The 23,154-nt window shown below is 41.8% G+C and overlaps 1 protein-coding gene across 1 annotated transcript in view; it reads right to left on the bottom strand.

Annotated features, from left to right (window-relative positions):
- Positions 1–4,019: 4,019 nt before the first annotated feature.
- The window catches only part of LOC142656586 (aldehyde oxidase-like), a 123,853-nt gene continuing 104,718 nt past the window's right edge, over positions 4,020–23,154 (bottom strand). Inside the window, exons 26-35 of the mRNA XM_075831518.1 lie at positions 22,307–22,534; positions 20,208–20,303; positions 19,567–19,695; positions 16,458–16,532; positions 15,447–15,499; positions 14,953–15,067; positions 11,093–11,158; positions 5,409–5,597; positions 5,029–5,196; positions 4,020–4,274 (exon numbers count right to left, since the gene is read on the bottom strand). Coding sequence (XP_075687633.1) covers positions 4,224–4,274; positions 5,029–5,196; positions 5,409–5,597; positions 11,093–11,158; positions 14,953–15,067; positions 15,447–15,499; positions 16,458–16,532; positions 19,567–19,695; positions 20,208–20,303; positions 22,307–22,534 — 1,170 coding nt within the window. The 3' untranslated portion in view covers positions 4,020–4,223. The remainder of the gene's footprint in view (positions 4,275–5,028; positions 5,197–5,408; positions 5,598–11,092; positions 11,159–14,952; positions 15,068–15,446; positions 15,500–16,457; positions 16,533–19,566; positions 19,696–20,207; positions 20,304–22,306; positions 22,535–23,154) is intronic.

Here is a 23,154-nt window from a genome sequence, read left to right on the forward strand (position 1 = left end):
CCGGGAAACCTGGCCGTCAAAAAATGGGACATGCCCTATTTTCGGCCGTTTACTTCTTGGTGTTATGACTTTCAATTTATCTAAATTCCCTTTGAGATATTCTGTGAGATACCATGAAATTCTGCCACCACATCCTCAATATCCATATCAGACAGTTGTACAATAAATGGTTTCCATCTTTTCAAAAATCCCGCTGTTTTTTTTTCTTTATCTCTTGCTGTGTCAATCTTATCTGAATACAGACAAACCTTCAACTGTTGTATTAGTTGATCTAAGGACGGTATGCTTGAGTCTAACCAATTTTTTCAAATGCATCTTTTGGCAATGAGCAATATTGTATGTACTAGTGAAGGTACATGCTTCAAGGACCCTTCCTCATCTGCATCTATTGAGGCTATTGAATGGAAGAGAAGAAGCGTAGGAACCATTGGTAAGGTGCTACCCCAGAGTGTCTTCATGTAATCTAAAACTTGCTTCCAGTATCTCTGCGTATCAGGGCATAACAAGATGCCATTATACAGGTTGGTGTGCATTTCGGACATGCATGTATTCTACTTGGGTTGTTAGCATTGGGTGGTATGTTGAAAGCATAGATAGCCGCGTGCATCAGTTAGAAAAGGGTCTCTCTCCATACCTCATTCATAACATGTTTTCGTACTACATTCCATCCTTCCAATATGTATGTATTAATGTCTGGTATTTTCAACATGCGCCTCCAGTATGCAAAATGAGTCTTTGGAACTATCCGTATATATAAATCTTTAATTGTTTTGTATAAGACATATAATGATTTTCTATGAGATTCTTCCTCAAAAAGGTCATCAAATGTATTGTCAACGATTTCTTTCTCTAAGTTCTGTACTAATTTCGTACAGAAAGATTTAACTTGTAAATATTGGAGAAAGTGTGTCGGCAGGATCCCAAATTCCCCCACTAGTTCAGGTAATGCTTTTATTCTAGGTTCTGAGGCATGTAATATATGACCCACTGTTTTTATACCATTCTGCTTCCATATATTAAACAGATTACTGGATCTCCCGGCTGTAAAGTCTATATGTGACCATAAAGGTAAATATTTAGACAACTGGTATTGTAAGACCTATTTTTTCCTCACCTCCTTCCAACACATAATAGTATCTCTTAACAATATGGAACTCTTGACATGTCTCGGAAAAGATGCTATTTTTGTATATAGTAGTGCTGTAAGTTCATATTTTCCTGCTAGTGCTGCATCTAATCCGTAATTGGAATAGTAGTTGGAATGATGTATCCAATCTAAGGCATATCTAAAAAGACTGCCAATATTATATCCCCTCAAATGTGGAATGTTTACCCCACCTTGCCAATGATAGCCCTGTAATTTGGGTAGCGAAATATATGAGCATTTGTTCTGGGATTTTTTTAAAATAAAAGATCATTCACTGAGGTTGGTGCGACTTTATAATAAATTTTCAGTAAAAATTATTTTTACTTTGCCTTTTCAAAGGTTCACATAGCCTTTAAGTGAGAGACCACCTTTTGCTTTTTTGATTTCTTTATTTTTCAGTGTCAGTAAAAAAGCAGGAAAAACAGTAATCAGAAAATGTGTAAAAATCCTCCAACATTAAATATAACGGTGAAAAAAACTTAGTGAAATGGAGTTTCCAAAACTGGAGTTAAAAATATGTATAAAAGATATAGGGAAAAGGAAACTCCTAGGAAGAACCTGTCTCCATGAGATAAACTGTACTTAAAGGGGCTTTACTAATCGGTGGGGGGGGGGGGGCAGCAGTGGGGTCCACAGTGATCAGCCATTTTTTATCTATTCTGTGGATAGGTGATACATTTCTTTTTCTTTTTTTTAGATTTATAGCGGGGCTTTATTTTTCAGATGTAGAGCTCCAAATTTCCTGCATAGACATAAATGTAAAGAGTACCTATCATTCCTAACCACAATGTTACCCATGTGATGCATTTCTCAGCAGTTTTTCCACCTCTGCAGGTTCCATCTGCATTTGTCAGTTTTTCATTAACTAAACCCCAAAGGGGACGGACACTACCTGCTATGTTCTTTTACCACCCTCAGGAGCATTACACCCTGTCCCCCTGCCAACTATTCTGTGCCTGCTTCTAATGAATTAGCAGAGGGTCCTGATCAGTGTCCTGTGTGAGATCCCTATGTTCTCCCAGGCGTAATACTAAAATCAATCACATGCTCCTCTATAAAACTTGAGAACTGGCAGCCTATCCAAAGATACCCCCATGTAGTCCACGGACATTGCACTAGCAGAGTGTTTAGGACATTTTAAATAAGATTTTACCATAAGGGTCAGTTCACACATTGCATAAATACTGCGTAAATGCTGAGCAGAAAAATCGCTCAGAAATTGACCTGCGATGCAGAATTTTATTCCGCAGCATGTCAATCGTATTTGCGTAAACCCTGCTTATTTATTGCAGGATTTCCCCATTGAATTAAATGGGGAGGTAAATCCTGCAACAAATAGCAGTTGTTGCGTTTTTTTACAGCGGATTCGTAGCTATCCGACCGCAAAAAACTGCAATTCAGAAAAAAAAAATCTCATACTTACACAGAAGTCTGCGTTCCTCCCTCCAGCGCGGCCTCCTGGGATGACATTTCATCCCATGTGAACGCTGCAGCCAATTATAGGCTGTAGCGGCGGTCTCCTGGGATGACGCTTCATCCCATGTGACCGCCGCAGCAGCCAATCCAGGCTGCAGCGGTCTCCTGGGATGAAACGTCATCCCAAGAGGCTGGCGTGGTAGCAGGCTGGATAAGTGCTGCAGTTTTCCGCAGCGGACATTCCGAGCTAAAAACTGCACCACAGTTTGGTGCGCTTTATCGACCGGAATTCCCTACGGTATCCGCCCTATGTGAACTCGGCCTAAGGCTATGTTCTCACACACAGTATACGCTGTAGATTTTCTGCAACAGAAAATCTGCAGCAGAATCTCTAGAAAAACGCTGGTAAATCTGTGACAGAAATCCGCAACAAATAGTGCGTTTTTCCTGCTCATATTGCTGCGGAAACGCTGCGTTTTTTCCGTGGTGGTTTTACCTGCGGATTTAGTGTTAAACATTGGTTATAGCAAAGTATATGTGCAACTGCGGATTTCCAGTCGTTTTTACTGTGTTTCTGCGACATAAATGCTGTAAAAAATGCAACAACATAAACCAGTTGCGGAATTTCTGCTCCCCTTTGAAGTCTATGGGCCAAACACACAGCATCTCCGCACTAAACCCGCAGCATAAATGCTGCAGAATTGAAAAACGCACCACTGAACACTTTCCGCACGATTTTTGTGTGTTTTTTTTCCACAGCGTGTGCGTGAGATTTTCTAAGTCTCATTCACTTTGGCGCTACTTTAAATGCTGCGGAAATTCCGCACAGAATTCTGTTGCGGACATTCCACAGCGTTTACGCTACGTGGGGACTCAGCCTAAAAGGTCTGAGCAGTGCTGTTCTCGATCAAGCAGATCGCTTAATACTTGCTAGAAGATTCTATGTCCAGTAGAAGAACTGAGTCTACATGTGTGAGTTACGCCTGCGCAAGAAACGCCTGCTGGAGGTCGTTTCTGCCGAAGGGGGCAATGCCAGATAAGAGACATTATCTAACGTTTGTTAGCGTGAATGTTTGGTTAATGAATGATTGCAAACTGAGTTGATTTTTATTTTATATGATATCACTTTAATTGCATGTCCACATATGTTAAAATATAAGAATGTTTACATGTGGTGTCCTTACTTTTTCACATGACTGTTTTTCTATGTTCTAAGCCTGTAGATTTCTAGTAACAATTGACTTACATATGGTAATAGAACTATCTGCTGTACTGGTAAGTTACTATTTTGGTTACTAGAATTACATTAGTCTTGTATGAATTGTATTGATCTTCATGTTACCTGCTATCAAGTGGAATTTTTAAGTAATGAGAACAAATTACACAAAAAAATATATTTCCTGTAAATATATATTTTATAGACTCACACATTTTAGGTACTTTCAGCATCACAAGAGGCAAATAACCAAACCGTACATTTATTTTCAACAAAATTTTCGTTTCCAAAAGTCCAGAGCCAATGAAGATTCATAGAAAAGTTGAATTTTTTCCTTGAAATTATAATTGTGATAAACATAGGAACAATTCCAGGAATAGATTTGGAGCTCCTGTCCAATCAGGAGACACAATCCCTTTGGTCAGGTACTGTACATCATCTATGTTACACATCAACGGACCATGGGATGAAAGATGCAGGGTCATCTTTTTTAATCTACAAGAAAAAAAACTTAAAGGTTTGTTGCACTACAATGGATTTCTTCCCTTTTGAGATGGGATTGTCCAGTTGGGACAATCCCTTTTGAAGAATTCCAAAATTATGAATGTATTAGTCAATTAGGAGCTAGATCAATAGCAAAAAGTTTCGTCATTATTTAGTTCACTTCTATAGATATTTTTTTTTAATGTGTTTACATGCGAGTTTACAAGTAAAAGTCACTGGATACAACTGTTGTAGTTACCATTTTTAAAATTGTTTCTGTATTATATTCAAAGATCATGTATCTCTCAACATATTATGAGTGTCTATGATGTTGTGATATGACTATTAGGGTATGTTCACACGCACAAGTAAAAACAGCTGAAAATTACAGTTATTTTTGAAGCTGAAAAAGTTTTTTTAGCCGTTTTTGGAGCTGTTTTTCTATTGACACAATGAAAAACTGCTCAAAAAAACGGCTCAAGAAGTTACATGCAGTTCTTTTTACAGGGCATTTTTTTACACGCCATTTCTTAAAACGGCCGCATAAAAAAAATGCCCCGTTTAAACTAAACGTATTTTTACCCATTCCCAATCAATGGGCAGATATTTGGAGGAGTTCAGCTTCCAGTTTTTCAGGCGTTTTTGGAGCCGTTTACGCCCCGAAAAACGCCTGAAAACAATGCGTGCGAATATAGCCTAATATTAAATATGGCAGTTTCAATAAAAATAGCACATATATAAAGAAAAATAAATATTGAGTATTCACCATCTCAGTGAATTTGTCTCCACAAGCCATCCGAATCTTCTCTGGGGTCGCAGGGCTATTCAATGTAAAAATATTAGACAAGCCCCTCTCCTTTCGGGCAGACGACACAGCGTCCTTTATAGCAAAATATACAACTGATCCCAAAAAGAGGGCTGACTCACCAATACCCTAGGAAAACAAGAAAAGTAAAATGATAATAAAACAATTTCAAATCAACCAACAGGACATTTAAAACAGAGATTAAAAACAAACTCGTATCTTTTTACCATGTACCACAAATTGCTTCTTGGTTGTTGGTCATGTCTAAGCCTATGGGTTATTATGCAATACGTAATATCATCCGTAGAACTGGGATATGATAGTGTTTAAATACATCTTACCTTGGAAGAGTAAATAGCATGAGGGTTTTGTGAAGAAGGAAGTAGTGAAACATTGAACTCTCTTGGAATATCATAAACACATGGGATCTTGTATTCTCCTGGTCCCTTTGTAAGGAGGACACCCTCAGGAGAGTATTTTAACTCTTCTGTTGTATAAAGGCCTATTCCTTGGACAAAAGCACCTTCAATCTGAAAACAGATATAAAGAAAAAAAATCTTCGCTGGAATTGATCAAACTAGTTCTCATCTATGATATTTTGTCCATAAAAACACACACACACACGCGCACACACACACACACACACACACACACACACACATACACACACACACACACACATATTGTATAGGTCCCCCTCGTGCTGCCAAAATATCTCTAACCTGTCGAGGCACGGACTCCACAAGACATTTGAAAGTGTACTGTGGTATCTGCCACCATGACGTTAGCAGCAGATCCTTAAAAGTAGTTATCCCACCACAACAACTTTTCACCTAGTCACAGGGTAGGTGATATGTGTTTGATTGTTGGAGGTCCCGCAGATCAAGATAGCGGGGGTCCCGAGTCCCCTAAATGAACGGAGTGGCAGTAACGCGTGTGCGCTGCTGCTCTATTCATTCTCTTTGGGACTGCCGGGGATAGTGGAGTACAGCGCACTGCTTTCTCCGGCAATCCCACAGAAAATGAATAGATCTGCAGCGTACATGCGTGACCGCCACTCTGTGAATTCAAGGGAGTTGGGACCCCTGTTCTTTTGATTGGTGGGGTCTCAGCAGTGAGACTCCCAGCGATTAAAAACACTGCTCACCTATCCTGTAGATAGGGGATAAGTTCTGGTGAGTTAACCTCTTTAACCCCTTAATGACCATGCCTGAAAAGGCCTTAAAGGGGTTTTCCCATCAGGGACATTTATGACATATCCACAGAACCTATCTCTAAAACGGGGCCCCCTAAACCCCGTTCTACCTCTCTGTGTTGTGGCTGAAGCGTGCGATTTCCGACCATGAAGAAGAAAACAGCGTAGCTCGCTGAGCTACGCTGTTTTTTGTAAGTCCCATAGTAGTGAATGCCAGTTACGGGAGCAGCGTAGCATGCGTTCTGCGCGGTTTCCATAACTACCATTCTGTTCTTAATATAATCTCTTCTTGGCCTATCACACGGATGTGTTAAAAGATTTTCTACCTGCCATATATGTTTTATTTATACATTTCCAAGAGGAATAACAAAGGGACAACACATCAGAGAGTTCTAAGAAAAAAAGCTCCGGAATTGTTATTTCATGAGGAATACAAGAATTTACTAAGAAATACATGTCAGAAGTAGAACAAAAATACTCTATGCATACACTTATTGGAGCAAATATATCAAAACTGGTGCAAAGGAAAGTGGCGTAGTTTCCCATGGCAACCAATGAGGTTGCTGCTTTAATTTTCCAAAGGGCCTCTGAAAAATAAGAGGTGGAATCTCATTAATTGTTTCATGAGCACCTACTCTACTTTTCCTCTGCACTAATTTTGATATATCTCCCGCATTTAATTTACCAAATTTATATAATGTGTGGGAAGAAATCCAAATTACATTATAAATCCATAAGTTTTTCTTGTGGTATTTTATGGTTTATTTTAATATTGTTTTCTTGAGATGTAATATCCGTTAGCTAACTGTTTGTTAAAGGAAAACTGAAAATGTAAACCTTGTTCATACGGTGCTAAAAAAACAGATATGTAAACATGTCAAATACGCTAACGTTTTTGTAAAGCGCTTTTTAAACTACAGGCATTTTTGATGCGCTTTCTGTGTGGTTTTTTGGCGCGTACTTAGGACTCACATTAACAATAGGAATTAATCGTGTTTTCAGTGTGTTTTATGCGCCAAAGAATAGACCTGATTCTTATTTTTTTTACGCGATGCGTTTTGTTAAAATACACTCATGTAGAAAGATAACGCACTAACGTCACGCTTTCCCATTGATATCATATGTTTTTTTACATGTTTTTTGGCGTGTGTATAAGGCCTAATACTATAAATAAAACCTTTAGAGGGGAATTTTCTAAGACTGGCGTTTCATATGCAAGTCTTAAACTGAAGTGTGTTGGAGTACAATGCACCAAATTTATTAAGAGGTGCATGCCTCTTAATATATTTGTTTCATCTTTAGCTGTTCGTGTGCCAAATATTGAAATCTACACTTGCTACGAGCTTGGTCTAATACAGGGGTCTCAAGCACGCGGCCCGCGGGCCGCATGCGGCCCCTGGGGCTGTCATCTGTGGCCCGCGGGAGACAGAGCCGCTAGTATCGGCTCTGCTCCGAGACTCTGGAATTCCCTGACATCGCTGTCCACATATGAACAGCGATGTCTGGGGCTTCCCCAGAGCCGGAGTCCCGAGCAGAGCGCTGGTGTCGGCTCTGCTCCGGGACTCTGTGGAATTTCCTGACATCGCTGTCCACATATGAACAGCGATGTCTGGGGCTTCCCCAGAGCCGGAGTCCCGAGCAGAGCGCTGGTGTCGGCTCTGCTCCGGGACTCTGTGGAATTGCCTGACATCGCTGCCCATATGTGGACAGTGTGTCAGGGTCTTGCCCAGAGCGGAGCAGAGCGCTGGTGTCGGCTCTGCTCCGGGACTCTGTGGAATTCCCTGATATCGCTGCCCATATATGGACAGTGTGTCAGGGTCTTGCCCAGAGCGGAGCAGAGCGCTGGTGTCGGCTCTGCTCCTGGACTCTGTGGAATTCCCTGACATCGCTGTCCACATATGAACAGCGATGTCAGTGGCTTCCCCAGAGCCGGAGTCCCGAGCAGAGCGCTGGTGTCGGCTCTGCTCCGGGACTCTGTGGAATTCCCTGACATCGCTGTCCACATATGAACAGCGATGTCTGGGGCTTCCCCAGAGCCGGAGTCCCGGGCAGAGCGCTAGTACAGGCTCTGCTCCGGGACTCTGTGGAATTCCCTGACATCGCTGCCCATATGTGGACAGTGTGTCAGGGTCTTCCCCATAGCGGAGTCCCGGGCAGAGCGCTAGTATATAGGCTCTGCTCCGGGACGATGCGGAATTCCCTGACATATCTGCCCATATATGGACAGTGTGTCAGGGTCTTCCCCAGAGCGGACTCCCGGGCAGAGCGCTATTATCGGCTCTGCTCCGGGACTCTGGGGAAGCCTCTGACATCGCTGTCCATACATCGAAAATGATGTCAGTGGCTTCCCCAGAGCAGGAGTCCCAGTGATGTCAGGAGCACAGATGGAGTCCCAGGAAGAGCCTACTAGCGCTCTGCCTGGGACTCCAGCTCTGGGCAAGCCCCTGACATCACTGGGGCAGCCTCTACAGAGGGCACTGGGGCAGCCTCTACAGAGGCAACTGGGGCAGCCTCTACAGAGGGCACTGGGGCAGCCTCTACAGAGGGCACTGTGGCAGCCTCTACAGAGGGCACTGTGGCAGCCTCTACAGAGGGCACTGTGGCGTTATCTACAAGTGGGTGTGTGACAGTATCTGAAGAGGACACTGGCATTATCTAGGGGTGTGTTGCATTATCTACAGAGGGCACAGTGGCCTTATCTACAGAGGGCACTGTGGCCTTATCTACAGAGGGCACTGTGGCCTTATCTACAGAGGGCACTGTGGCCTTATCTACAGAGGGCACTGTGGCCTTATCTACAGAGGGCACTGTGGCCTTATCTACAGAGGGCACTGTGGCCTTATCTACAGAGGGCACTGTGGCCTTATCTAGGGGTGTGTTGCATTATCCACAGAGGGCACTGCGGCAGCATCCACAGAGGGCACTGCGGCAGCATCCACAGAGGGCACTGCGGCAGCATCCACAGAGGGCACTGCGGCAGCATCCACAGAGGGCACTGCGACAGCATCCACAGAGGGCACTGCGGCACTATCTAAAAAGGGGCTGCCCAATCTTGACATGTGTGCTAACTGAGCCGCCGGACTGCATTTGGCGACGCTTAAAACTGGAAAGCTGGATTGTTGAAATAAGCACGTTGAGAAATATCTCAAATTTTAAACCTAGCGCTATTATTATAGTAATGTAGTATTATTATTCTAGTAATATAGTGTTATAGTAGTTCAAATAACTAATTGATTAACAATAATTTTGTATTGTATCAAATTTGAAAGTAATGCGGCCCGTCAACTTCCCATTTTTTCTATATGCGGCCCTCTTACCCGGCCGAGTTTGAGACCCCTGGTCTAATAGGTACCGGTCAGTTTTTCACTGTCAGTCATTAACCCTTTGGCGACATGTGGTGTAACACAGCCTCCAAGGGGGTGTATGGAGCAGGCACACAGACTGAGCCCACTCTATACTCTATGTTACAGCAGACACCTCACTTCAACGGCCGGGATTGAAGGTACATAAAATAGTGTTATTAAAAACTACAACTCGTCCTGCAGAAAACAAGCCCTCATATGGATATGTTGACTGAAAAATAAAAAAAATTATGGCTTTTGGAATGCGGGGAGGAAAAAACTAATATGATATACCGAAAAACAACTTTGGCACCAAGGGGTTAAAACATTGGAATACAATTACAGGCTGCAGCGATCACATTTGATGAAACGTCATCACAGGAGGGCGACTGAACACAGAGCAGTCGGAAGAGCAGGGACGTGTTGCTATGGCAACGCGAGGAGAGGTGAGTATAGGCATTTTTATTTTTCTGGCAGACGCTTTTTCGCAGAAGGCAATCCGAACGAATATACGCACCAAAATAATGCACCATCTGTTGCGAATGTTACGCCCGATTTCCCTGTGTGTTCTGGGTCGGACACACTGCTGACTTTTCCATAGTATCCAACCCATGTGAACATACCCTAAAAGTTAATGATCTTACTGCATTAGATAGCTAATATCCAGTGGCTGCCAATTGAAATCCATATGCATCAATGAAGAATTCTTCATATGGATCCCACAGCTTCAGCTAAATAGGGGTTTTACTGTACGTGTGTTGTTCTTTACTGTATGCTTTGAAGGGAACCTGTCACTAGGTTTGGAGCCACAAAACCACAAGCATCCCATTATGCAGCCGGTGTTTAGTGTTCCAAACCTGCCTACGTCAAAAAACGGGAATCCAGTAGCATTGGTGCATGTGCATTGCGCTCATGAAACCGAGGACAGTACAACTCGATTAGTACCACCGCACATGTCCCTTCCGCAACAAATTTACAATCTCATCTCATCATCACAGGCAGTATTATAATGAAAGGTAATACAGGATCACGCCTTTGACATTAGGTGAAGGACATTCCCCTCCCTGCACAGGTCATAGAGCATGCTTACAACACTATCCCAAAAAGGTCGTTTTACTGCTGTAAAGCAGGCAAGATGGCTGCCCCCATAATCATGTACAGAAAATAAAATCTACAATTAGAAAATGGAGATTAAAAAAGCAAATGTTTCAGAATATAGTTTTAATTGGTAAACAGAAACATACCGTAGGTGATACATTTAAGAAATTCAAGGAATATTGAACCAGAAAGTTTACTGCTCTATTTTACAATATCCAACTATCACCTGCTAAAATGGTGCAAATTTCACCATGCAACACGACACCAGACAATGCAAAGCATATTATAAGATGTGCATGTTTTCACTAACGCTTATCTAGTCTGTTGCAGTGAATTGCTTAGGTAGCTTATATCTAGTAATGGAATAATGTTTACTTGCAATATACAGTACCTGTCCCACATCCACAGCTGGATTAATGCTACAACCTGTATCCATGATGATATCTGTCCTGATGTTCTGTCCATTCCGGAAGGGTTGAAAAAAAAATACAAAATAAACATTAATTTTCATCAGAAGAAAAATTAATTAAAGAAAACCTGTCACCTAAGATATCGATGGCGTTAGTTCTGGCACCCGATATGCACATGGGGCCTTTGACTGTTAAGTGGGTTACTCGCTTTGATTGGTTGGCGTCAGAGCAGCAAGCAGTGGCGGAACTACCACTACTGTGGCGCCTGGCTTGGGCCCCCTCATGCCCGGTAGCATCGCCAGCACCGGGCATTCGGGGGGCCCCGGATGCCCACTTCTAGCGACTGCCACATTCAATTGTATCTGCGTCCTCCGGATGCGGATACATTTGAATACTATAGCGGAGCAGGGAGCTAGCTCCCTGCGCTGCCTTTCACTGGTCGACAGGCCACGTTAGGCCTGCAGCCTATAAGACGCTGGGACAGGATGCTTGCGAAGGCCTCCGCGATGACGTCACTGGATCACGGCCTACGCAAGGGTCCCGTCTCAGCGTCTCTTAGGCTGCAAGCCTAACATGGCAAAGGAGGCTGTGGAGGAGCTGCGTTTGTAGCAGGAACAAGGCCTGGTAATTACAAGGTTTTTTTTATTTGTTTTGAGGGCCTGCATGGCACTATCTACAAGGGTGAGAGCAGTGAGGGCTGTGCAGCACTATACAAGGGGAGGCTGTGTGGCACTATCTACAAGAGGGGGCTGTGTGACAATATCTACAGGGGGTTAGTGGCCCTATCTACAAGGCGGTGGTGTGTGGCGCTATCTACACGGGGGTTTGGCGCTATCTACAGGGGGGTTTGTGGAGCTATTTACAGGGAGTGCCTGGCACTATCTACATGGGCACGGTGGCGCTATATGGGCACTATCCACAGGTGACACAATGGCGCTATCTACATGGGCACTGTGGCAAAATGTGGGCTCTGCCACTTTATATGTGGCCACTTTTCACAGTAGGCACTGTGGCACTATTTTAGCACTGTGGCACTATCTATGACACTGTCTATCAGATGACAAATGGTCGTTAAAAACGGTCAGACGGCCGGAAAATGTATGAAGATTTGGAGACACTGATGCAAAACGCCCATAAAATACTGACAGTTTATCAGTTTTTAACAGCTGTTTTTTTTTCACTATCTTGTGAATATATAGCCTTAGCCTTCTTAGCTCTGCCCTTACAGTGATCCAGGCTGATGGAGAGAGAAGACTAATTGTTACAGAGCTGCAACAGTGTATTTATTATATATACATATATTTATATACACACAATCGAGACACATTGTTATGACTACCTCCTATGGAGCAAAAAATGCCCTGCCGTTTACCTCAGTAAGTCGTCCTACTTTTAAAAGTAGGCCAATGAACGGAGGTATCCTGGGACCATGTGATGTAAACTAACCAATAACAGCTAGAGCTTCACTGCTTTGCCTTACTGTCACAGACCCAGCAAGGTAAGTATAATTATCGTAGTGTAACTAATGTTTTTGTTTTTTTTTGTGTGTTTTTTTACAGGTTCGGTTGTTGGACTACGTCGGATTCGAGGACTACTTTGATGACGTCATTTTTATTTTCAATAAAATGGTTAACGAGGGTTGTGTGGGGGCTTTTATTTCTATAAAATATTATTTTCTGTATAGGTGTTTTTTTTAACTTCATTACTACTGCCTTAGTAATGGTGACAGTATGATAGACCTCGTCCATTACTGAGGCAGGGTTTAGTGTTAGCCATTGAAGAGGCTAACACTAACCCCCCTACCATTATTACCCCGATACCCACCACCACCAGGGGTGCTAGGAAGAGTCGGTTACAATCCAGTACTGGGGCGGATGCAGGCTGGTACTATTAGCCTGGGAAAGCCCAAAAACAATGGCCCTTCCCACCCTGGTAATGCTAGGCTGCAGTTGTTTTACTATATCTAGCTGGTTATGAAAAATAGTGGGACCCCAAGTTGTTTTTTCAATTATTTATTTCAAAAAACAACGTGGGGTCCCCCCCATTTTTCATAACCAGCCAGATACAACATAGCAGCAGCAGCAGCCTAGCATTACCAGGGTGGGAAGGCCCATTGTTTTTGGGCTTTCCCAACCTAATAATACCAGCCTGTTGCCGCCCCAGTCCCCGACCATCACTTCAGATGGTCAGGTACTGGATTGTACCTGGCTCTTCCTGGCATCCCTGGTGGCGGTGGGAACCGAGGAGGTAATAATGAGGGGGTTAGTGATAGCCTCTGCACCGGTTAACACTAATCCCCGCCTTAGTAATCGACGCTGTCTATCAGACAGCCACCATTACTAAGGCACTAGTAATGTAGTTAAGAAAAAAACAGGCACAGAAAAAATATTTTATTGAAATAAAACCCCCTACACAACCTTCATTAACCAATTTATTGAGAATAAAAACGCTCTCATCGAAGTAGTCCTCGAATCCGACGTAGTCCAACGACTGAATCTATAAAAAAAAAACACAAAAAAAAACATACCTTTCTGGGTCTGTGACAGTTAACTAAGCAGTGACAGCTCTTAGCTGTCATTGGTTCATTTACATCACGTGGTCCCATGTTACCTCAGTTCATTGGCCTACTTTTAAAAGCATGATGCAGTCACATTGCGTTTATGTTGCCTTTTTAAAAATTTCTGTTATGGACAGACTGCTGCTATTATATTACAATGTGTTTTTTGTGCTTTTGAACGCATCTTCATAATGTCCGACCGCACGCGGTTAATGACCACAATTCTAAAGTTGTTGCTAAACCGCTTGCGTTTTTGCTAACCGTTCTGCAATGCATTGTAATGAACTATATACATGAAGCACCTAACAAACTTCAACACCAGTGAAAACTATGTCAATAAACTATTTCCTTTAAAAAACGCAACAGAACTGCAGCGTTACAGAGACAAAAAACGCATGCAGTTGACCGCATGCGGTTTTCAAATGCAACAAAACCACGTCAACCGTCACCGTGTGCCCTTGCCCTAACAATACTAAGCTGTGCGCGCGTCTGAAAAAACGGCTCCAATAAGTCGGCAAACATCTGCCCATTACTTTCAATAGGCTTCACGATGTACTGTGCCGACGACCTGTCATTTTACACGTCGCTGTCAAAAGACGGCGCGTAAAATTACAGCCTTGTCAAAAGAAGTGCAGGACACTTCTTGGGACGTAATTGGAGCCGTTTTTCATTGACTCAAATGAAGAACAGCTCCAAATTACGTCCGTTAAAGACTCCCCGCAAAACGCCAGTACATGCAATTACGTCTGAAATTACAGCTCCGTAATTTCAGACGTATTTGCAGTTATCGTGTGCACATACCCTTACCCTCTAAACGTAATGAGTCTGCAGTAGCGAACAGCTCCACTAAATATAATTTATAATAGCACAAACGTATTCTAAATTAAATTTTCAAATAATTTAGTTTAGAATGTGAGTGGATCTGGGTAAATTCGCTTCACCAACATTTTGTCAATTGGAAAATGGCCCATTAAGGAGCCTTATTTCCCCCAAAATAGACAATAAAGGCTAAAATACTGAAATATGCTCTGTATTTTGGCTTCCATCATCAGGAAATAGGAAGTTCACTCGCCTAGGAGGTTTTCTTCATATTCGTTGTTTCGGAGAAAGTTATACTTAGTCATTTTAGGGCTGGATGCAAAAAGGAGCTGTAATTTTCTTCCACCTTAGGCCCTGTTTTATTGACAGCTGCGCCATACACACTTCCCTGAAAGGGTGGTCTGGAACATAACAGAGAAGAAGTCTAATTAGAAGTAACGCTTTTGCCATGGAGAAATCACTTACCATATAATCTCCTGTTAGACAATCAACTTCCACCTCTGAACAGGCAGCCCCATAAACACAGTATTGAAATGGATGGCCTTCTCCTTTCTCCCAGTCCATGTAGGTGTCGTAACCTCTGAATATAACAAGTATAATACATCACACAACCCTATAAAGTGTTCTGACAAAAATGTGTGTAATATTTATGTGATATCTTATTTCATTCTATGCAAAAAAAAATGCAGGATTCCTGGTACCCATAGCTAAAATTCGTGCTGGTCTAGTCAGACCATCTCTTTGATGGATTTCAGTGTGAATGCCATTCTGCAGCTTCTATGTATTGTGATACATAGAAGCTGCATAAGCCAAACAGTTGAAATGTTAAAAAAACAAATACAAATATGATTTTTAGCCACATGCATTTAAGTAAAAAAAAATTTAAAAAGCCCCCCAAAGGTGTCCATGGTGGCACATGGCATGTGGAAAAGACCAACAATTTACCAACACCGGCCTACCTAAAAAATCCAGTGGCTGAAAGACTTATTCTTTGATGAAAAGCTTCTATTACCTGTAAAAAAGAAGCTGAAAGTAAATATAAATACATTAAAGTGATTTTATGTAAGGGTGTGTTCACATCAGCGTTAGGATTCCATTGATGGGTTCCGCTAGACCTTTCCATTGGATCAACCCATCAACGGAAAGGCAAACGGAAACCATAGCTTCCATTTGCATTACCATTGATTTAAATGGTAATGCTTCCGTTGATGGGTTCCTCCGACGGAAAGGTCTAGTGGAATCCATCAACGGAAGGGTGACATTGATGTGAACACACCCTAATATTCCACAAAGTTAATTCTGACATATATATAGAGAGAATAAATCTAGCTAGAAATCAGTCATAAACCAGTGGCACTTTAAATAAGGACATATATAAGATGTTCATAAACTGATAAAACAGGCACACAAGCCTACCTCAAGCTCACCATGAAGTAACTGTAAGTCACAATGCCCCATGGACTAAAATAAAATAAAATAAGCAACACCGAACGGGGGAGATGACAGGATTCTCCTCCTGAAGCACCACTCTCGGCATTTGCTTCATATGACTGCTTGTTGCTTACCCTGTACCTGAGCTCTGTTAAGTCTTTGTCTTACAATTTTGTACCTCACTGGCTTCCATTGCTTACCTTTGTCTGTTCCGTACTATGATCTGGCCTGCCAAATCCACACCATGTGTGACAAACTGCTGTTTACCCGGCCTAAGTGACCAAACATACTATGATGCTTGCTCCTGCTTAGGTGTTTTTCAAGGAATAAACCTAATAGGACGCAGCAAAGTCCTGAAGCCAACAGAGTATCAACGACCCTTCAAAATGTATGGGAAAAAGGAGTCTTATAGGTGGTAAGTGCAAACCTCTGGGATTTTCTAAATATCTGTAAGTCCAGAAAGGACTGTAGTCTGTGGTTGTGTAAACTTCAACTGCATAAATTCAGCAGTATATCATAGTTGTGTGAAATCAACCTACCCAACTCTCCCAAGTGCCTTTGGGATTTTTGCTGACAATAGGTTCCAGTCGTTTCCGAAGTTTCTCGCAAGCATTCTGTGCAGGAAGGCAATACAATAATTCAAATCAGTCTATGTGCTGTTTTTCTTTAGAAGTACATAGTTACATACAGTTAGGTCCAGAATTATTTGGACAGTGACACAATCTTCATGATTTGGGCTCTGCATGGCACCACATTGGATTTGAAATGAAACAACTGAGATGCAATTGAAGTTTAGACTTTCAGGTTTAATTCAAGGGGTTGAACAAAAATGTCCTGTGAAACGTTTAGGAATTGCAACCATTTTTCTACACAGCCTCCTCATTTCAGAGGCTCAAAAGTAATTGGACAAATTAACATTACCATAAATAAAATGTTTATATATATTTTTTGCTTTGTAGAGAATCCTTTGCATCACAAACGCTGGGTTTCCTCCTTTGTGATGCTTTGCCCGGCCTTTACTGCAGCGGTCTTCAGTTGTTGCTTGTTTGTGGGTCTTTCTGCCTTAAGTTTTTTCTTAAGCAAGTAAAATGCAGCTCGATCGGGTTGAGATCTGGTGATTGACTTGGCCATTGCAGAATATTCCACTTCTATGCCTTAAAAAACTCCTGGGTTGCTTTCTCAGTATGTTTTGGGTCATTGTCCATCTGTACTGTGAAGTGACATCCAATCAACCTTGCTGCATTTGGTTGAATCTTAGCAGAAAGTATATCCCTGAACACTTCAGAATTCATCCGGCTGCTTCTGTCTTCAGTCACATCATCAATAATCACTAGTGACCCTGTGCCTTTGGCAGCTATACATGCCCATGGCATCACACTGCCTCCACCATGCGTTACAGAGGATGTGGTGTGCTTTGGATCATGTGCCGTTCCAAGCCTTCTCCATACTTTCTTCCTCCCATCATTCTGGTACAGGTTGATCTTAGTTTCATCTGTCCAAAGAATGCGGTTCCAGAACTGGGCTGGCTTCTTTACATGTTGTTTGGCAAAGTCTAATCCAGCCTTTCTATTTTTGAGGCTGATTAATGGTTTGCACCTTGTGGTGAACCCTCTGTATTTGCTCTCATCAAGTCTTCTCTTTATGGTAAACTTAAATACTGATCCACCTACTTCCAGGAGAGTGTTCTTCACTTGAGTAGATGTTGTGAAGGGGTTTTTCTTCACCATGGAAAGGATTCTGCAATCATTCACCACTGTTGTCTTCCGTGGATGTCCAGGGCTTTTGGAGTTCACAAGATCACCAGTGCGCTCTTTTTTTTCAAGAATGTACCAAACTCTTGTTCTGTCCACTCCTAACATTTGTGCTATCTCTCTGATGGATTTCTTCATTTTTTTTCAGCCTAACAATGGTCTGTTTCACTTGCATTGAGAGCTCCTTTGACCTCATGTTGTGGGTTCACAGCAACAGCTTCCAAATGCAAATGCCACACCTGGAATCAACTCCAGACCTTTTACCTGCTTAATTGATGATGTATTAACGAGGGAATAGTCCATGCAGCCCATTAAATAGCTTTTGAGATAATTGTCCAATTACCTTTGGTTCCTTGAAAAAGAGGCAGCTACATATTAAAGAGCTGTAATTCCTAAACCCTTCCTCAAATTAGGATGTGAATCCCCTCAAATTAAAACTGAGAGTCTGCACTTCAAACCCATATTGATTATATAACTGTATATTGAATATGTTTTGGTAAACAGCTAAAATGGCAAAACGTGTGTCACTGTCAAAATAATTCTGGACCTAACTGTAGCTTAAAAAAAGAAACGGGTCCACTTCAACTTCAACTTCAACCTTTCTAACCCTCAATTCTAATGTCAGTAAATAATCATCTAGCCTTTTTTTAAGTTCTGACATAGTATCTGTTATCACTACCTCTTGGGGGAGGGCATTCCATAGCTTGACCACTCTAACTGTAAAGAACCCTTTTCTATATTGATGTCTGAAACTTTATTCTTCCACATGCAATGCATGTCCCCTGGTCCTTTGTAGAGTCCTTGGAAAGAACAGATTATGTGCTAGTTTTTTGTAGTGACCACACATATACTTATACATGTTAATAAGATCCCCTCTAAGGCCTAATTTACACCAGCGTGTCTGATTTGCATCTGCAAAAAAAAAACATACAATTTTTTATATATATGAATGACCACGTAGTGTCCATGTGGTTTCCGTGGGTCATCCGTTTTCGTTGTCCGTATTTTTCCTCTGCAAGCATTTTCTGGTATTGCTTTTCTTTTTTTCTCTGCATTTCTTAGAAACTGATTAGTTGAAAACAGAGAGCATACAGATTTAGTCTGTGTGCTGTCCGTTTTTTTTTAACGCACCCATACACTTTAATGGGCGAGTCTGGCCAGAAAAAATGTATCAGAATATCACATGCTGTAAGTTTCTCTCAATGGACACACACTCCACGAAAAAAAAAAAATGGATGTGTGAATATATCCATTGATTTGTATCAGTCAATGTGCTGTTCGTGTGAATAAGGCTTAAGGCTACTTTTTTTCCAAGCAGAACAAGCCCAATTTTTCGAGCCTTTCATTGTAAGACACACCTCCCATCCCATTTAATCATCTAGTCGCCCACCTTTGAACCCTCTCCAGTCTTCCTATATCCTATTTAGGGTATGTTCACATGCTTAAGAAAAAACGGCTGTAAAATACGGAGCTGTTTTCTTGGGAAAACAGCTCCTGATTTTCAGCCGTTTTTTTTATCAAATTAGCGTTTTTCACGGCGCTTTTTACGTCCGTTTTTGGAGTTGTTTTTCTACTGAGTCAATGAAAAACGGCTCCAAAAACTTCTCAAGAAGTGAGATGCACTTCTTTTTACAAGGCGTAAAAAACGCCCTGTGGGAACGGAATGCCGTTTTACCCATTGAAATCAATGGGCAGATGTTTGGAGGTGTTCAGCCCCCGCATTTTTAGCCATTTTTTGGGGCGTTATGGCCCAAAAAACGGCTGAAAATAGGTTGTGTGAACATACCCTTGCAATGTGGAGCCCAAATAGGGACTGGCAAGTCTAACTTTTGGCACAACAGTAGAACATGTAATTGTATTTAAAGGCACGTCTTATAACATACAACATATAATATACCTTAACTGCCATCCCATTTACATCTGTTCCAACTGTGGCGGCTGTGGCAATGGTATTGGGCACAGAGCTAGTACTTGTTTCACAGATGTGAATGTAGGACATAGGTATACCCAACTCTCGACTGGCAATCTGCAGTTCAAATAAGAGAACATGATAAGCGTTAAAGGGAAGTATGGAGTGCTCTCACGGACTGAGCGTAACGCGCTCCATACTCAGCGGTTGTCAGCTGTGTAATACAGCCGACACCTCACTGCAACGGGCGGAAACAACCCGTAGAAGAAAGTTAACATCGTTTTTACCACACGATGAGGGCAATAAAAACTCAACCCAAAAAACAATAGCGGAATTGCTGTTTTTTGCCCATTTCACCCCACAAATATTTTTTTTCTACTTTCCCAGTACATTCTATGGTACATTAAATATTGTCATGAGAAAAGTAAAACACATTCCTCAAGAACAAGCCCTCATATGTCTCCGTCAGCGGGAAAATACAAAGTTATGGCTTTTAGAAGGCGGGAATTTTTAAAAAAAATTGGCCCGGTCATTAAGGGGTTAAAAGTTTTTCTTTTTTTTATAATGCCGTTTATTTTAAAGAAATAATAGCAACTTTCAAAATGTAGACAATGGTTAATTTAATTTACCTGAATCATTTTGGTATGAATGCCTTGTCCCATTTCAGTACCTCCATGTGACACTAGCACTGAACCATCACAATAAATGTGAACCAGCGCAGCGGCCTAAGGTAAATGCAACAATATGAAAAGAATCCTATGTTATGTGTGATATTAGTAACAATAGACATTACTATAAGCTCAAATTTCAAAACAGTCGACTAAGTTTATGTAGTTATTTCAACTTCTTGGAGCCATAGTTTAGTTGATGGTTTCATTTGTTAATAGAATTACTATGAGCTCTCTCTTGTCTCTGCCTAGTATAATATTCTAATTATTGGAGACATATTTAGATGCGCATTAATGGAATCGAATCACTGGAAGTGTACCTATTGTTACAAAAAAAAATTCACAATCACTTCTTAGGCAGCTGTAGATGTCTGAGAAGTTCACAGAAATTATAGGGCCCATAGCAAAACTTAGTATGAGCACTGACAGCTTCGACAAATATTCTCATTTTTTTAATTAAGTTAATGTTCACTGCTCAGTTTCAACACCATATTTTTAATGTATTTACACCAGATAACTAGCATAAATACATTGATAAATCTCCCCCATTTAGCATTATCATGTACTGGTTTCCTCTACACAGTACATAATAAAACTGTCTGCCTGCAGCCACCACTAGGAGGAGCTCAGTGATTTGAACTCAATGGAAGCTGTAAAAATCTTTATGCACTGAGCTCCCCCTAGTGGTGGCTCCAGAAAAATGCTATGGCTCTGAGTAGGGAACCAGGATTTCGAGCTGGGTCCCCTTCTCACCACAGGCCCCATAGAAACGCCATGGTCTGCCTCTATGGTAAGTACGCCACTGGTAGATGTATATTGCTTGCAGTGCACCAGAAATCTTGTGTGTAATCTGCATATTTTAGTTATTTTCCAATGTTTTGCTTCTGTAAATACATTACTTTTCTTTGCGTGTATTCGGAGTTGGCAGGCTCTGCTTTTTGTGATATTCGTCCCAAAGGGGGTTTTACACAGGACAATTATCGGGCAGACGTGTGTGAATATAACGCTCATTGCCGATAATTGCCCTGTGTAGACAGGGCAGCGATCAGCAGATGAATGAGCAAACTCGATCATCTGCTGGTCATATCGTTTTAAAAAAGTTAAAGATTATCGTTGTTGGCAGCACATCTCCATGTGTAAACAGGGAGACGCGCTGCCGACATGATAATAATGGATGGGGACGAGCGATCGGAGTAACGACCACTCATTCCAATCCATAGCTCCGTGTGACAGGAGCAAGTGAGCGCCGATCAACGATGTCTCGTTGATCTGTGCTCGCTGCACCGGCCGAGTGTCGGCCGGTGTAAAAGGGCCTTTACTTTGGTGCCATAGGGGCAATGGCAGCATTGCTGGAAATCTCTGACACAATTCTCATGCTGTTTCGCATTTGATTTGCATCTAATATTCATAGAACTGTAGTACACTAAACAATGGGGGCAGATGTTGATCTTATTTTAAAGCGGTATTCCCATCGCCTCAATCCTGTATAAAATGACAGCTAACCTAAATTAAAAAACTTTAGTAAAAAGTTTTCTCTTTAAAAAATATGGTCTTCTCCCAATATTGGCCCCCTTTTTGTTGTGTGCTTGTTGTCTAGGGTTACAGCCCCCACTGCAGTGGTGGCGGCGCTTGCACCATTTTATTCTGATACACATTAGCTCCCTGCCTGACCACCTCTCCTCAGCACTATAGACTTGTATGGAGAACTCTAGGGCATGCGCAGTAGCAGCCCTGGGGTCATTGAATACAGCTGCACCACGCACGTAGCTGCCGAGCCCTTCTCAGGGCTTTCACAGTGTGCAGATTTGGGAACGTGCACAATCAGGCCAGCAATCACACACATCAATCAAATTGATCAGTCCTACCCAGCATATACAGCCACGAACAAGGAAGTAGAGGGAAGCGTTGGCCATCAGATAGGGGAAATAGGACAACCCCTTTAAGTCCTAGTCCAAAGTAGCCCACAAATATAACTACAAGAAATATCAATATTGAGATCAAGGGCAGTTTTTTCTTGGTGTATACTGATACAAATTAGTAACTGAATTCATGATGTTTACCTGATTCTGGGAAGCCACAATAAAGGTGACAGGAAATTTCAAGGGGATAAGTGCTATGCCCCTTTTTCTCCAGGGGTTCTCTTTATTAAACCGTTGTGCTGCTTCCATCCTGGCATGAAATGCAGAGTTCTTCATGCAATCCTCCCAGCATCTCCTCAGATTGGTTGTGTCAAACTCTTGTTTGTAAGGGGTCACAATGATGTTTCTGTACATGTTTATCTCTCGGACCTGTACGGAAATAGTGACACATATATATAAATGTTTCATAAAACAGCAACCAATGCAATATTGCTCCTATATAAAATAACACTCTGCATATTTATTCATTTATCTTGGAGCATCAGAATATGAGTAACTAAGGATTTATCCCAATAACAATTTGAAATTACCTCTTTAAGGTGCGGTTATACTATATAATTTGCAATTTATGCTGTGTTGAATGAGTTGTACGCTGTCCAGTATCTATTATTTCTGAAGGGTTATGTGCTTTCAGTGATTGGCACATGAATGGCTGTAACAGACACAGATACTGACACCAATAAACAAACAAACAATATTTGCCTAAAAATTGATGGGCCAGTGGATTTTGTTTTACATGTGACTATTAAAGAAGATCTGTCACCTCTCCTGACATGTCTATTTTAGACATTGACATAGCCATTCTGGAGCATCTATTCGTAGAACTCTGTGTTGTGCCGTTCCTCTGTTATTTCTGTCCGAAATGTATGAATAATTGACAACTGGGTGTTACCATTCCCCTTATTAAAGGGGCGTGTCCCTACACAGTCTCAATCTGTCAGCACTGATTGGACAGTCTGTGTAGGGACACATCCCCAACTGTTAACACC

This window comes from Rhinoderma darwinii, chromosome 6 (genome assembly GCF_050947455.1).
Source record: "Rhinoderma darwinii isolate aRhiDar2 chromosome 6, aRhiDar2.hap1, whole genome shotgun sequence".
Classification (NCBI taxonomy): Eukaryota; Metazoa; Chordata; class Amphibia; order Anura; family Rhinodermatidae; genus Rhinoderma; species Rhinoderma darwinii.